Raw genomic sequence first — 15,191 nt, 5'->3', positions numbered from 1 at the left:
GGTTCTGGCTGCATAGTAGCATCACCTGATGCCCTAGACCTCTAGAACCAGACTCCAGAGTGCCCCAGAGTTGAGAGTCCCTGGGTTGGATCATGAAGGGGCTCATGTACCATGCTCAGGACTGAGCTTCTATTCTCACAGGTGTGGAGGGAAGCCACTGAAGAATGCATGCTGGAGAATGCTCTGTGGACTTCCCATTAAAGATTCCTCGAGGGCAGTCATCCAAGAGGAATGGGAGGGAGAAGTCATGTGCTCTGAGGGAATCAGGTGGGGCACAAAATCTGAAAGGCCTGGGGACTGTCAGCTTGTGACCTCCGGGGAGACACTGGACAGGCTGTGGGTGACGCCCAGGTGTCTGGTCCAGGCAGAGCTCAGGCAAGGTGAGCTGGTAATGAGTGTTAAGGCCTTCTTCCCCGTTCTGTTAGCTGGCAGAGAACATGTGTGGGCATTTATGAGAGTTCGTTTTCTGCATGTTGTGAATATTAAGAAGATATCTTTTCCCAAGGACACTTCTATAAGAAATGTAGACACCTGTGGGGGCGGGGGAGTCAAGCCACTTAGGAGAAATTGCAGGCTTTTGGGCACCTGCTATAAGAGGATAGCTTTTTATTTGGAATGTATAGTAAAAGCCAGCATGGTGATTCCCCGTGCCCTCTATCCCCAGGAAACCTTAGCCTCTCAGAAGTTTCTGAAGTAAGATTCCCACAGATCTAGCCAGGATGATGTATAAGGCAGCTCTTCTCAGAACAGGGTGATGGACTGAAAAAATTGTTTTTCTGTCCTAAAATTTTATTTTTCCCGAAGAACTTGCCAGTTACATGGTAATAATTTTCTTTAATAATACAATCCCTTTAAAAATTGTAGCAAAGTGTTATCATTTATTCTGATTGTAATTTTTAGGAGCTATTGCTGTATCCTGATTGTATATGTTAAGTCAGGGCCCAGAATCTCTTGAAAATGTTAACCTCCAGTTATGCTAAAACATGTCCTAAGAGTAAGAACAAGCTTAACTGTTTTCAAACCATATGCTAATACCAAATGTATACATAATCTGAAATTTATTGCACATCTTTGGCAAGCAAATCGTTTTAAGATGACATCTCATCAGTAGGATTTATTTTTTACTTAATCAGTACACAAATACTAACTTATTTTAACACAATATTTTACTTTAGATTTCTCATTTTTCCCAAACAGATCATCTAAACTCACCACTTTACAGACAGCTGTGTGCGAAGACAATACAGACAATTTCTGTTTTCCTGATTTAGTACATTGTAAGAAATAATGCTGATTTTAATCTGGAATTGGATAGTCTCAAACAGCTTGCGCTGTTCCTCGAGGGGAAAAGATAATTATAAACATTAAGGAAGGAGGTGTTAATTATTACCCATAATTATATAGCATAAACTATAGCATAAAAGTGGACTAAGGACGTTGTTAGAATAAAAAATTGTATTTTGATCAGCCTTGATTTAAACTATACTGATAAATAAAAAGCCTTTTTTCCAAAGCATACACTGTGGAGGGAAAAATAGTTGAAATACCTGTTAATAGTTGCCATTTACAACATTGAATAGGAGATGACCCTTTTTTAGGCTTATCAAAGAATCTCTTCCATTTTGAATCACTGGGACTCAGGTGCTTACCCAGACTGAGAATTTTTTTTTTCGTGTGATAGCTTACCCACTTAAACCTATCCTGAGTTTGCCTAAAGAAACTGAAACCACCTGAACTATCCAGAATGAGCCTGATGTAATAAATGCATTTGCTGCTATGGGGCCTGGCCCTTGGATCTGAGTGCACGTGAATAGGTGCATGCTCCGGGCTTACCTTGGTCTGTGCTGTGGGCTCAAACATAGGCCCGGGAATCATAAGCCAATTTCTGCCAGTACCAGGTGGTCATGACCCAGAAAAGGGTGAGCATTTTCTCCTGGTCACCTTCAGAGCATCTTCACTGTGCCATCTTTTTGGAATGAACAAAATGATAAAGTATGTCAAGTTGTAACACCTTCAAACTAACTTTCCAGCTAAAGGTAAAGACTTGAACTGGATGCCCAACAGTCAGAGGTACATAATTATGATAGCAAATACAGTAAACGGTGTTAAGCAGGTGCCAAAAACTATGTTAGTGAAAACCTAAAAATTTGATATGTTGGTCCAGAACCCTGCATAATCTTTACAAACCATTTGGTAAGACAGTGGATGGCATCCACCTAATTTGTCTTGCTTGAGTTGGCTTGGGAAGGCAGCATTTAATATTCCAGAGCATGCATGATCTTTGAACCCTTTACAAGGGTCTGTTTACATAGAGAAAATTAATGAACCAGTTATAATCTTCATTACGTTGCTTTAACACAGTTAACAATGTTAGCCCTGTTTGAGATATTATGTGTATTTGAAACTAAAGCAACTGAAATTTGTAATACTCTTAAATTCTTACCTTTCACAAATTCCAGCTATCATGACCTCATTTTAGCACACATGAGAATGGTTTTGATATATAAATGTAAAAATCGGAATTGGGGGGCTGTACTAGTTTCTTGTGATGCATTATTTTCTCCATAGTGATTAATTTATATTTATTCCATTAAATGTTTCCACTCCATACTGATTTAACACTTAGACTTTTGTACATTTCACAGAAACCAAGAAAAATGCCTTGTTGGTATACATACATAAAATTTCTGTTTGGCAAGCGGAGTTACCAAACCCTGGATGCAGAGAGCCCTCATTTAAATTATAAATTTTGTTACTACGTGTAGTGATGACATAACAGGATCCCCTGACATAACAGGGGAGAAAAACATTTGCATGTTTAATTCAGAGCATTTTGTTACAGTAGTGAAAATGAGAAAAGTCACCGCCGAGGTGTCTGGCATTGTATCTACTGGGCATCTCATTTCTCCATACCACACAATGCAAGGATAACAGATCCCCATGAGACCTCTGTGACCTAAAACCCCTGAAGTCGGTTCTCAGACATTCAAAGTCATCAGTATGCCGTGCAAATTGAAAATTCGATAATCCATTGACAGCAGATGTATTAACTCTACACAAAGAAACTCCTATTTCTCTGACCAGACAGGTAAGAGAACTGACCACAATTTCTCGACGGTCTTCTTAGAGGTAGTAAAATAGAATTTTCTTTGAAAAAAATTGTAGAAAGAAGACAGAAGGGATCCAAAAGCTATGTACCATCGCAACATTAAAGAAGACGTTCAAAACTAACCATGTGGGTGCTTCGTCCGCACATCTGCAGGGGGTGACCACGTTTGAGGGGGTCAGCCACGTGTGGAGTGAATGACATGGGAAAAAAATCCGAAGGGAGGAGACCCTTCTCTTGAACAAAGAGCTGTGCTCACAGCCAGGCAGCAGTTACCCAGATGGGGCTCTCTCTGCCTTACACGCAGATGGAAGAAAGGGCCTGGTTAAGATGTCAGATACAAAGTACCAGCAAGCCACACGTTTTGCTCTAAAAGTTAGACACACACACACACGCACACGTACAAGATCTCAGATCGTCAGACAGCTGAGTCCTGAGCGTTTCTCGCTCATCCTAACAAAGGGAATCAACATACAACGTTCAGGCTCGGGCAGATAATGCCAATACCTACTTCAACCAGACAAAGAAGTCTCTTTAATCACTCTTCAGAGAAGAAAGTCAGGCGTGAACTTTGAACTAACAAAATATTACAGTTCTCACACTTGTTTATAAAATGCCAGTTTTAACATAAACATGATTTGGGCAGCGCGACAAATGGAAAACACACTGAGACACGTAATAAATAACTTCTCTATGCTCTTTATATAAATAAACACTCCCCTCCCCCACTACAAAGCTTAGTAAAAGGCAAAGGGAATTTCATCCCAGATATTCTGGGGGGTTTATACACAAAACGCACATGTTTTTAAAAGTTTCGAACTCTGGAGCCAGTTTCTAGTTGTTTACTAACTGGCCTGTTCCCAACAGTCAGCCCTTAGCATTACAGGTAAAGAAATAAGCCTAGACTGTGCACTTACAGGTAGTTCAAGTCAGATTTGTTGCAACAAATACCAAAGACCCATCAGAATTCGATTGTTCCACTGGAACTTTGGTTGGATCAAGTATTGCTTGAATTAGGGGAGTCATTTACAAAGGGTTGGAGATGTATCTGTAGTGCAGAAAATTTAGACTTTTGATATTTACAGGCTTTCATATTCTCTCCTATAGTGTCTAGAACTTAATTTTATTTGAAGAAAAGAAAGTATAGAAAAAAAGCAAAATGAAGTCAAATTTATTTTTCATTGCTTTTGTCATTGAACAAGTAAGAAAAAATTAAACTGGTAAGATGACACATGTGCTTTTTTTTTTTTTAATTTACACAATGTCAACCAAATTCTTTATAGACTTTTAATCAGTGCAAGCTGAATTTGGTCTACCTGCTGAACGAGAAGAAATTTAATAAAAACTTTCATGTTTTCTCCTTTGGTTCCAGAAAATTAGACTCGTTATAATATTTATTATTCTAGGACACCAGGAAAAATCAGGAAATTTATGTTTAAGGTCATTTTCCACTTTAACCTTTCTTTTCAGAAAGGTAACCTTTCTTTTCATTAAGTTCTAAAAATTTACTCCTGGCATTCTCAAAAATATACATCCCATCTCTTGATGAATCACATTCCTATAATAAAATTCTAAGTTAAAAGTCAGTTTCAGTTTCTTTTCAGCAGATGAAATATATATATATTTTTTTATATAAATATTTTCATTTAAAATTAAGATATTTGGCACAGAGTCCTAAGCTTACAGTTTTCAAATGGTGTCTGTCCTGCTCTCCACTGATCAACGTGGAAGAATTTGGGAAGGAAATTGTGCTCTTCATGAACTTGTACCTTGTGTGTTTATCTTTCCCTCTGCCTCACGCCCAATGATCTAGCAGTATTCCAAGACTGTAGAAGATGAGAGAAAGGGTAGATTTATTTCTCCACATCAGTGGGGATAAAGGGAGGGGATAAGAGAAGCAGCCCTGGGGATTTCTGAGTACAGAATCTTCCTGTTTAATTCATTCATGTTTTCCCACTAACAATACTGTGGTCATTTGTATCCTTTGCTATATCTCCAATGTGCACCCAGGGGCCTATATGCATGGCCTCATTTGTATTTAAACCCAGATATTTAGAGTCTTGTTCCAGTCCAGTTCTAAAGAGGATTTTTTCAGGGTGGGGGGCGGGAGGGAAAAAGCCAATAAAACCTCAGTTTAAGATGGAAATTCAAATATTAATCTTTAATGATTATATTCCACTTCTTATCTTTCTGCTGTACTTTTAAAAAGTACTCATATGAGTAGAATCCATTTTTATATGAAGAATTTGAGTCACTACTTTATTGAGGGTGGAGAGGTAACAAATTACAGACTAGTGCAAAAAACAAAACAAAACAAAAAATAGAACTCCTATATTCTCCAAAGTGCTTCCTGAATAAATTTCAAAACCTGAACTCTCACCAATTTGTTAAACATTGGAATACCGTTTATATGAACTGTCTGCTTGGAGCCTCTGACCTGTTTTCAAAGTTCTAGAATGTTCTACAGAAAAATTCTAAAGCAGGTAGTCATAGATGGGCATGAAAGGGAATCTTCTGCATCCTCCTTCCAGTATTGCACAATATAAAACCTGCCAACAAGTTGTAAGCAGGTGCAGCCTTGTCTCGCCACATACAACATGAGGCCCACACGTTGGAACTTCATCAAAAGCTGCCACCAAGTCTGTCATACATCGTGTCACCCACACAGCCTTTCTCTTTGCACCATTCAAACACAAATGAGAGATGGAATCTCTAGGTCACCCTCAAATGTACGGTAGCATGAGGAACAAATTAAATCCAGATGACTCATTATTTCACGGGAATCTGCGCTCTGGGAGCCAGGCCTCCTCATCTGCCCAGACGTTCTGACTGCCTCCCCAGGCTGAGCTCACCAGGCATCCTTGCTCCATGCTGTGCTCTCCCTTTACCCACTGCTCATCAGCTCAGGATGGGGAAACACCTTGACTCCAAGCAGATGGTCCACCATCCTCCTTTATGCCTTGGAAAGATGTGGAGCATTTTTAGCGCCCTTTGCTTAAAAAGTGATTACAGATATACATAGGGTTTCCATAAATAAAATTTGAGGCATGTATGTATATATTAAAATTTTCACCAACACGGGTGTGTTCAAAATTTCAAGTTCTGTCATTCAAGTTCAATAAAGGCACACAATTTTTTTTCTTTAGGCTTGCAAAGAATACAACTGCTGGCGAGAAGTCATAAAAGGCATTTTATGGGGCTTTTTTCTTTGATTTTCCTCTTCTTGGGTTAAGCATTCATCCGGTCAATCAATGGCATGACTCTACTACCCAAAGAAAGTATTTAGATGCATAGAGGCTATTAAATGGATCCCACTGTTGTGTCAGGTTTCAAAGTAACAAGCCCCAGCCATGCCGGGTCAGTCACCCCAGGCCTGCTTTGGCCATTTCCATTAAGGCTTCTCACTTCCAAATCGGGCTTTCCGGTTGCCGGGTTCCGATGCCCTTCGGACCAGCCTGGGTGGCGGCTTGGGTCGGATGCCTTCAGTCCCACGGTCTTCCTGCGCTGGGCCAAATTGGCCTTTGGAGAGAAGGGGCTGCCGCAGCATGCCTGGGGTTGGGGTGCCTCCCTCTTTGCTGTGGGGAGCTGGAGGGGTACAAGGCTGCCCCTGTCCGGAATCAACGTCAACCTCGTTCTTCCATTCCATCTTATAGGGCTGTGGGGCTTTCTTTGAGAACTGTTCTGGCAAGAAGCACCTTGCTCGGGGCTGCAAATTGAGGACGGTGGTCCCAGCATCTGTCTCTGAGTCGCTGCTATTGCCGCCTACCACAGAGCAAAAGAAGGACAACATGGCAAGCATTTTAGAGAGAAGGGACTGTAGGTGACTCAGCAGTGCACGAGTGGGTGCAGCACCTGCTGTGCCCTCGGGCCCTGGGGGCTGGGCGGTGGGGGGCGGTCAGAGGGCTCACTACCTCTAGCCCCCAGACCTGGGCATGAGGCATGATCTCTGTGGGCCTTACTGTTGAACGCTCACACCCACGGTGAAGGGCGTACTGTCATGATAATAAGCACTTTTAAATGCATTCACCTATTTAATCCTCACAATCACCCATTTGCCAGGGGAAGTCACTGAAGTTCAAGAGGCGTTAGTTGAGTGGTGGAGCTGGCTAGCAAAGTGAGTGTCCCAGGTGGCAGCAGCCCTGGGTTCCCACCTGTCCCAGCAGAATGCTCCCAGGAGGGCTCAGCTCTGTGACTGGCACACAGAAAGAGCCGCAATTGGCTGCTATTAATGAAAACTCGTGACTTGCTCTGGAATCTCAGAGACAACCTTCTTTATCTCCTTTTTATTTTCATAAAAGAGCCGAAATACCAATGTGCACGTTCCAAACAATGGGATCATTGATGGGACACAGGATCAGAACTAGCTGGTTGTCAAAATTCAGGTTCTAGAGAACGGTGGGGAGGACAGCTGGTGGGAGCTGGGATTCTTGGGATGAAAGCATGCTCTGGTGGATGCGCGCTGGTGACATGGCCCTGCCCTAAGTACTCAGTGCTGCTCGGCCTCCCTTCTCATTTCTCATCTCACCCATCATCACCACCAGCCATCACCAGACTTTCCTCTTCTTGGTTAATTAAATAAACAACCAAAAATAAAGGGGTACTCTTACATCCCACATTTTACTAACATGGTATCCTAATATACTTCTTCTGGGCTTCACAGAAAATGGCTTGGAGACTACATAAAGATTATCATTAAATCAAGAGTTTTAAATCAGGACTTTATATACCAAAGCTTTAATGATTTGGGGCAGAAGTAAAATTTATGGCTGCCTATATGAAAATTGTAAAAATTTAAATATACCTTTGCAAATTTACAACTTTCTGTTTACCTGTTCACTAACCACAGGTAACAGCATTTGCTTGTGCTATATCCAGTAGAATTATTATGGAAAATAATGGACTCAGTTACTTTTAATATGTACAGAAGCTCCATCCAAAAAGCTTATGATGCTAATAATAAGTCACCATAGTCTTATTTTAGACTTGCAAATCATTAACCTCATTATCCTTAATGAAGACAAAGAATGGGGAAATTTTGTTTTATGAACATTAGTAGATAAATTTACTCATTCTGCGCCAACTGAATTCATTACCTGCATTAGACATATTCTTTTTCTTTTGTAGCTTTTCTGGAAGCTTTGTGTTTTTTGGTAAGGACAAATATCGAGAGGTTGAAGTGGAAGCCTGTGGAAAACATGGAAAATCTTATTTAGACTATGTAGATGTCATTTATTGTATATCAAAAATTTAAAATCTTAGGTCAAACCCTGATGTTAAAAATTAAAATCGTACTTCTCTGTTCCAAAATTACTTTGTGAGGAGCTGTGGGGATGGTGAGTAAAGCTCCATGCAATAATTATTTCACTTAAAACAACTAAATCTCTTCTAAAATGTAATAGAAATCAGTATTAAGGAAAATGAAAATAAAGTGGGACCATTAGAAAGAAGAATAATGAAATAATAATGAAAACCACTGAGTCTTCTTAAAGAGAAGCTATAAAGACCTATTTATAAGAGTATTACTAAAAAAGAAGTAGGACCTATACATATAGAAAGAAAATATGTGAAAAATGTAGCATATTTAAGTTTTAATTACTTTAGTGAGTCTCGAAAAATGAAAGAATGAAAAGTATTACCAAAGCTAATTGGCTGACAATTCAAATGCCACAATCTCTACTTTCTTTAACTCTTCATCAGTTCTGCCACATTTTCACATTAAAAAAAAAAATCTTCTTGTTCACATATTACCATTTTGGTCTCTGACGACCCAATACAGAATATTATTAAAAATGAGATGCAATCCAGGAACGCCTGGGTGGCTTAAGTGAGTTAAGCGTCTGCCTTCGGCTCAGGTCATGATCCCGGAGTCCTGGCATTGGGCTCTTTGCTCAGCGGGGAGCCTGCTTCTCCCTCTGCCTGCCCCTCCCCCTGCTTGTGCTCTTTCTCTCTCTCTCTCTCAAATAAATATATAAAAATCTTTTAAAAATAAATAAATAAAAATGAGATGCAATCTAAAACTAACGCAGACTTGTGTGTCAATTATACTCAAAAAAATAACACTAAGATGCAATGTCTGCTGTGTGAAATCAATCAATCGTAATGTCATTTAAAAATGATTTTCCTTGTCTGTTGACAGTGCCCTGTGCCAAGTGAAAAGGTGGACACTCGCACGCCCCAGCTGCTGTGATTGTACAGTTCCAGCACAAGCAGCTTGCCCATCTCTGGGCTGCAACCTCTCCCTGGGGAGATCAAATTAGACTTTCCAAATGTAACTTGGTCCAGCCATGCTGTTCAGATTTATAACTTGACTGACCCTTTCCTGTCCTCCCAGTCTCCCTCCTCAAGCACTGTTTTTCTCCACAGCACTCACTGCCTACTAACGTAACAGATAACGCATTCCATTGCTGGGCACCTTCTCCCCACTAGAATATGAATTCTACCAGCAAAGGTATCTTGGTCTGTTTCGTTCACCAACATATTTCAAGTGCCTACAACAGTGCCTGGAACACAACAGATGTTCTAGAAACATCTAGAAAGACTTCACACTTTGTGTCCCAGAATTCCCATGAATCAACCCTCAGCGGCCATTCTGTCAGTAGGGCCTCCAGAATGGCTGTTGACTCTACTCTTGGAAGCCTTCCTCGTCCCAGACAAACGGTAACAAACAGCAGTTACCCTGCGTTCCTGGTTCAAGCTGCTGTCTTTCCTGATACTTTCTCGCAAACTGTGCCTCCGTCTGATCAGAATCTCCTTGGCTTGTCGCTCACTTGTGTCGGCCGTCAGATTGTGTCTGTTGTAGGACAAAGTCTGAAATGAGAACACAAGAGACCTTTTACAAGAACTGATTGCTACCCTAGAGATCCCAAAATGTTACTATGTTGCTTTGGCTTTGCACCTGAGTGAGGCACTTAACAAATGTGCAGAGCAGAAAAATAAATCAATAGAAAGCATAAAAGTTAACATGCGGGGAAAAAAAAAAAGTGGACATTCATTCCAGGTTTGAAAGCACTTGTCTTCTAATAAAAGTCTGTAAGTTATTTTTCACTGCAAAGTGTGATCTTCATAAATCGAAAGAATGACAGAATTTATCAAGTACTTCTATCTACCTTGAACTACTTTGTATGTATTTAGCCATCATTAACAGCTGGGGGAAAAATACAATTCATCTTTATACATTCTCTACTGAATAGGAATTACTGGCATAAAAACAAACCACTTTGAGCCACTTGGTGGTGCCATGTCCTTTTGATTAACTTAAGAACACTTGTTCTCAACTGGGTTGTCAAACTGGAAAAAGCTGCTGCCAGAATCAGCAATAACCACGTGCTAGCACTTGAAGCAGTAAAATTTCTAAACCGGGGCTGCGCATGGCATACATTTTTAGTTTTGTAAGTTTCCTAAAATGAATTGCAATTAGTAATCAAGTTCATTTTCTGATAGAATAGATACATATTTTCCTAGGAAGGCAGGGAGCCTTCGGCTCAGGTCATGATCCCAGGGTCCTGGGATCGAGCCCCGCATCGGGCTCCCTGCTCGGCGGGAAGCCTGCTTCTCCCTCTCCCACTCCCCCTGCTTGTGTTCCCTCTCTCTCTGTCTCTCTCTCGGTCAAATAAATAAATAAAATCTTAAAAAAAAAAAAAAGTATATAAGCTCGGGGTGCCTGGGTGGCTCAGTTGGTTAAGCGTCTGCCTTCGGCTCAGGTCATGATCCCAGGGTCCTGGGATCAAGTCCCGCATCAGGCTCCCTGCTCTGCGGGGAGCCTGCTTCTCCCTCTCCCACTCCCCCTGCTTGTGTTCCCTCTCTCGCTGTGTCTCTGTCAAATAAATAAAATCTTAAAAAAAAAAAAAAAAGGTGCTGTAGGGAAAAAGGCGGAACAACAGTAATGAGTAATGGAATGAGGACAGCCTTTGGGGAGACCAGCAAGAAGGTACAGAAATGACCCCAACAGTAGTGAGGAAGTCTCCTGACATCCCATGTGGACTGTGTGACACCTCCCCACTCACTGTACCTTAATTTATTCATCTATAAAATGGAAACAATAGCGACACCACTTGGAGGATTGAGTTAATACATGTTGCAGTGGGGCATGGCCAACTGTATGCACCCTCAAAATGTCAGCTATATTATTAGCCAATTGGTAGAATGAAGTGTTAACAATGGAACAGCAGGGACGCCTGGGTGGCTCAGTCGGTTAAGCAGCTGCCTTTGGCTCAGCTCATGATCCCAGGGTCCTGGGATCGAGCCCCACATCGGGCTCCCGGCTCAGAGGGGAGTCTGCTTCTCCCTCTGCCTCTGCCTCTGCCCCCAGCTTGTGCTCTCCCTTTCTCTCTCACTCTCAAATAAATAAATAAAATCTTTATTAAAAACAAAAAACAAAAACAATGGAACAGCAGTGAAAGAAGTCACTCGGGAGATTAAAACATTAAAGGAAGAAACTATAGCACTTTACGAATAACAAGAAAGATTAAATACATTTTAATACGTTTTCTATAAGCTATTCATTAAAGCAATTCATTAAAATAATTAAAGCTATTCATTTCTAAAGCAATTTCATTAAAATAATTAAAAGAGAGCCACAATTAGTTAACTCAGATGCTTTTATCTCCATAGTAGCAGAACTCCTGGGAGACTCCAGGCTTTCCCCATGGTGTCCGAGAGGGAGTGGTACCCTAACAAGATAGGACTCTCAGAGAAGAGAAGATGCCTGATGTAGGACATGCAAAAGGTAGCCATAATGGTTGGGTGACCTCTGCTACAACTGAGTAGCATGAAATCAGAAGGCATATTTTTAGCCAAAGGCAAGGAAACATTTTGCTAAATAAATTATTCTCACTCGCTGACGGATTTGATAGAGATTTCTGGATAATATTTCTCGAATTTCATCCATTTCACCAGGTGTGAGCTTCCTTATTTTTTCTTCACGACAATCACTGTGAAAGGTTAGAAAAAGAATATCTTTTACTATTCAACAAACACTGGAATCCTAAATTTTCCTTTTTGGGGATATACTATCATTTAAGAAGAATATCATTTAAGATTAAGAATCTTAGCTTAAAGAATAACACTTAAGGAGTATTCAATATTTTAAAATAACTCAAACTTCTAAAACTCTTCAGTGTTAAAATTATTCAAAATGAGTTTAGTCATGCACAGGTTTTCAGAGTCTGTTCATGCAATTATATTTTTTCCACACAAGTATTCTTTAAGGAAGAAAAACTGTAGTAGCTTATAATGCTATCATTTTATTATTATTAATACTCTATTAATAAGGTAATACACAGGGTGCCTGGGTGGCTCAGTTGGTTAAGCAACTGCCTTTGGCTCAGGTCATGATCCTGGAGTCCCGGGATCGAGTCCCACATCGGGCTCCCTGTTCAGCGGGGAGTCTACTTCTCCCTCTGACCCTCCCCCGTCTCATGCTCTCTCTCTCTCTAATTCTCTTTCTCTCAAATAAATAAATAAAATCTTTAAAAAAAAAAAAAGGTAATACACAATTGGGTTTTTTCCCAACAGAAACTTAATTACCTACATTTGCTAATTATTAAGTCCTAGTCTTTTAAACACTTCATTAAAAATATTTTCAAAGACACCATTTATAATATGTATGTATATACAGTCAATCACCATTATTCAAGGATTTCATATTCGCAAAGTCACCTACTCGCTAAAATTTATTTGTAAACACAGTGCCAATACTCATGACAATTTTTCATAGACATGCGCAAAGTGGGGGAAAATTTGAGTTCCCCAACGCACAGGTTCCTAGATAAGGCTGAACATGGCGATGCCGTGCCTTCTTGTTTCAGCTCCTGTACTGTAAACAAACGTCCTTTCCATGGTCTATTTAATGACATATTTTTCATATTTTTGTGCTTTTTGTTTGGTGACTTCACTGTTTAAAATGGCGCCACGCATAGGTCTGAAGTGATGTCGAATGTTCCTGAGCAAAAGAAAGCTGTGATGTGCCTTCCAAAGAAAAGTCATGTCAGATGAGCTTTGTTCAAGCATGAGTTACGGTGCTGTTGGCCAGGAGCGGAGTGTTAATGAAACAACATATATTAAATAAGGTGTCTTCAAATAGAAACATACATAAAACAAGGTTATGTATCGAATGGTTAATGAAAATGTTGTGACCAGAAGCTCACAAGAACCTAATCCTGCATTTCCCCTAGGAGTAAGGGTTCGGTATTCCCAAATCCGTGTTCATGACAATTTTATAAAACATAACTACTGCCCAGACGAACCATGAGAGACAATGGATTCTGAAAAACAAACTGAGGGCTCTAGAGGGGAGGGGGGTGGGAGGATGGGTTAGCCTGGTGATGGGTATTAAAAAGGGCACGTTCTACATGGAGCACTGGGTGTTATACGCAAACAATGAATCATGGAACACTACATCTAAAACTAATGATGTAATGTATGGGGATTAACATAAGAATAAAAAAAATATAAAGAGAAAATCTTAAAAAAAAAAAAAAAAAAAAACATAACTACTGCCCACAATGAGAACCAACTGTACTGATACGGTTTTATTCCAACTCCTTCAAAAAGGCTTTGAGGGGGCCTACAAAAATATATAGTACAATAAAATACATAGATAAGATAAATTAAAGCTGAGAAGGCTAATACACATTAATGCAGGTCTTACAGAAGATGGGGTAGGGACATACCAATTGAAGAGCATAGTTCTCTTACTTATTTTTAATGCAAACTTGTTACTGAAAAACAAGCATAATATTAATTACCTATGCCCAAAGGGTAATGGAGAAACACAAAGGAATGAATGCAGAAATCTAAGGCTTCAGCAGAACAGACTTCTCTAGATATAAAGGATCCATTTTTGTCTCAACCTCAATTGCTCGGATGAGTTTTTAAGAAGCATCTTCTTAGACTGAGGCATTGTTGTTTAGACAGCTGTCTGAGTTTCTACTCAGGTTTTTTGATCAGCAAAGTTAATTCACAGAATTTTAGAAGGACTTATAAGGTCAAGAGGTAATAATCTTTTGGGGATCTGATGTTCTTATCTTATCCAACAAATGTTTGTATAACTCTAGAGATAAGTGCACAACTACCTCCCTTGTTTATGCTTAAAATATATTTTATTGGGATATGATTCAAAAGAGAAAAGCATGTGACTCTTACACATACGGCTCAATAACTATCACAACTGAAAGTACTTGTATAACCATTACCCAAGTCAAAAAACAGAACATGAACTAAAACCCCAGAAACCACATCATATTCCACCCCCCAACAATCACTACTTCGCTCCCTCTTTGACAAAACAACCACTATCCTAACTTCTGAGTTGACAGAATAGTTGCACCTGAACTTGAACTCTATATAAATGGAGTCTTAACTATATTAATGGAGTGTACCTACTATCACAATAGGTAGTCAGTTATTGATTGATTGATTGATTGATTTACAATAGGTAGTCTTTTATTTATTTTTATTTTTTTATTTTATTTTTTTTAAAGATTTTATTTTTTTTATTTATTCATGAGAGACAGAGAGAGAGACAGAGGCAGAGGGAGAAGCAGGCTCCCCGCGGAGCAGGACCCTGGGATCATGACCTGAGCCGAAGGCAGACGCTTAACCGACTGAGCCACCCAGGCGTCCCATACAATAGGTAGTCTTTTAAATTTAGCTTCTTTTGCTTAGCATTGTGTTGGAGATTCATCTGTGTTACCTCACGTAGCTGTGGTTTGTTCATTTTATTCATTGTATAATATCCCACTACATGAATATATAACAATTTATCCATTTTACTCTTGATGGGTATTTGCCTTATTTCTGAATTTTGGATATGACAAACAATGCTTTTATGAGTATTCTCATATATATATTTTTGAACACATATGATTATTGATTATTGACCATTTGGATACCCTATTTTGTAAACTGCCTGAACAAGTCTCTTGTCCATTTTCCCATGGGACTATCTTTTTTTTTTTTAGACCTTTCTCAGTTTTATGTGAGGCAAGTATCTTCTTCCATTTTATGGCTTGCCTTTTCATTCCTTTAATGAAATATTTTCCTATCACAACAGTAACAGGATATTCTCTCATATAATTTTCAAAAG

At 39.7% G+C, this 15,191-nt stretch overlaps 1 protein-coding gene across 1 annotated transcript in view; it reads right to left on the bottom strand.

Annotated features, from left to right (window-relative positions):
- Positions 1 to 6,043: 6,043 nt before the first annotated feature.
- The window catches only part of SLC9A2 (solute carrier family 9 member A2), a 98,815-nt gene continuing 89,667 nt past the window's right edge, over positions 6,044 to 15,191 (bottom strand). Inside the window, exons 9-12 of the mRNA XM_045885265.2 lie at positions 11,940 to 12,036; positions 9,782 to 9,913; positions 8,200 to 8,290; positions 6,044 to 6,868 (exon numbers count right to left, since the gene is read on the bottom strand). Coding sequence (XP_045741221.1) covers positions 6,498 to 6,868; positions 8,200 to 8,290; positions 9,782 to 9,913; positions 11,940 to 12,036 — 691 coding nt within the window. The 3' untranslated portion in view covers positions 6,044 to 6,497. The remainder of the gene's footprint in view (positions 6,869 to 8,199; positions 8,291 to 9,781; positions 9,914 to 11,939; positions 12,037 to 15,191) is intronic.

The sequence above is a fragment of the Mirounga angustirostris genome, unplaced genomic scaffold (assembly GCF_029215605.1).
Source record: "Mirounga angustirostris isolate CCGP_5_RB_7025 unplaced genomic scaffold, mMirAng1.0.hap1 SCAF_10, whole genome shotgun sequence".
Classification (NCBI taxonomy): Eukaryota; Metazoa; Chordata; class Mammalia; order Carnivora; family Phocidae; genus Mirounga; species Mirounga angustirostris.
Note: the sequence above shows the minus strand (reverse complement) of the source record. Positions and strands in the feature narration are given on the sequence as shown.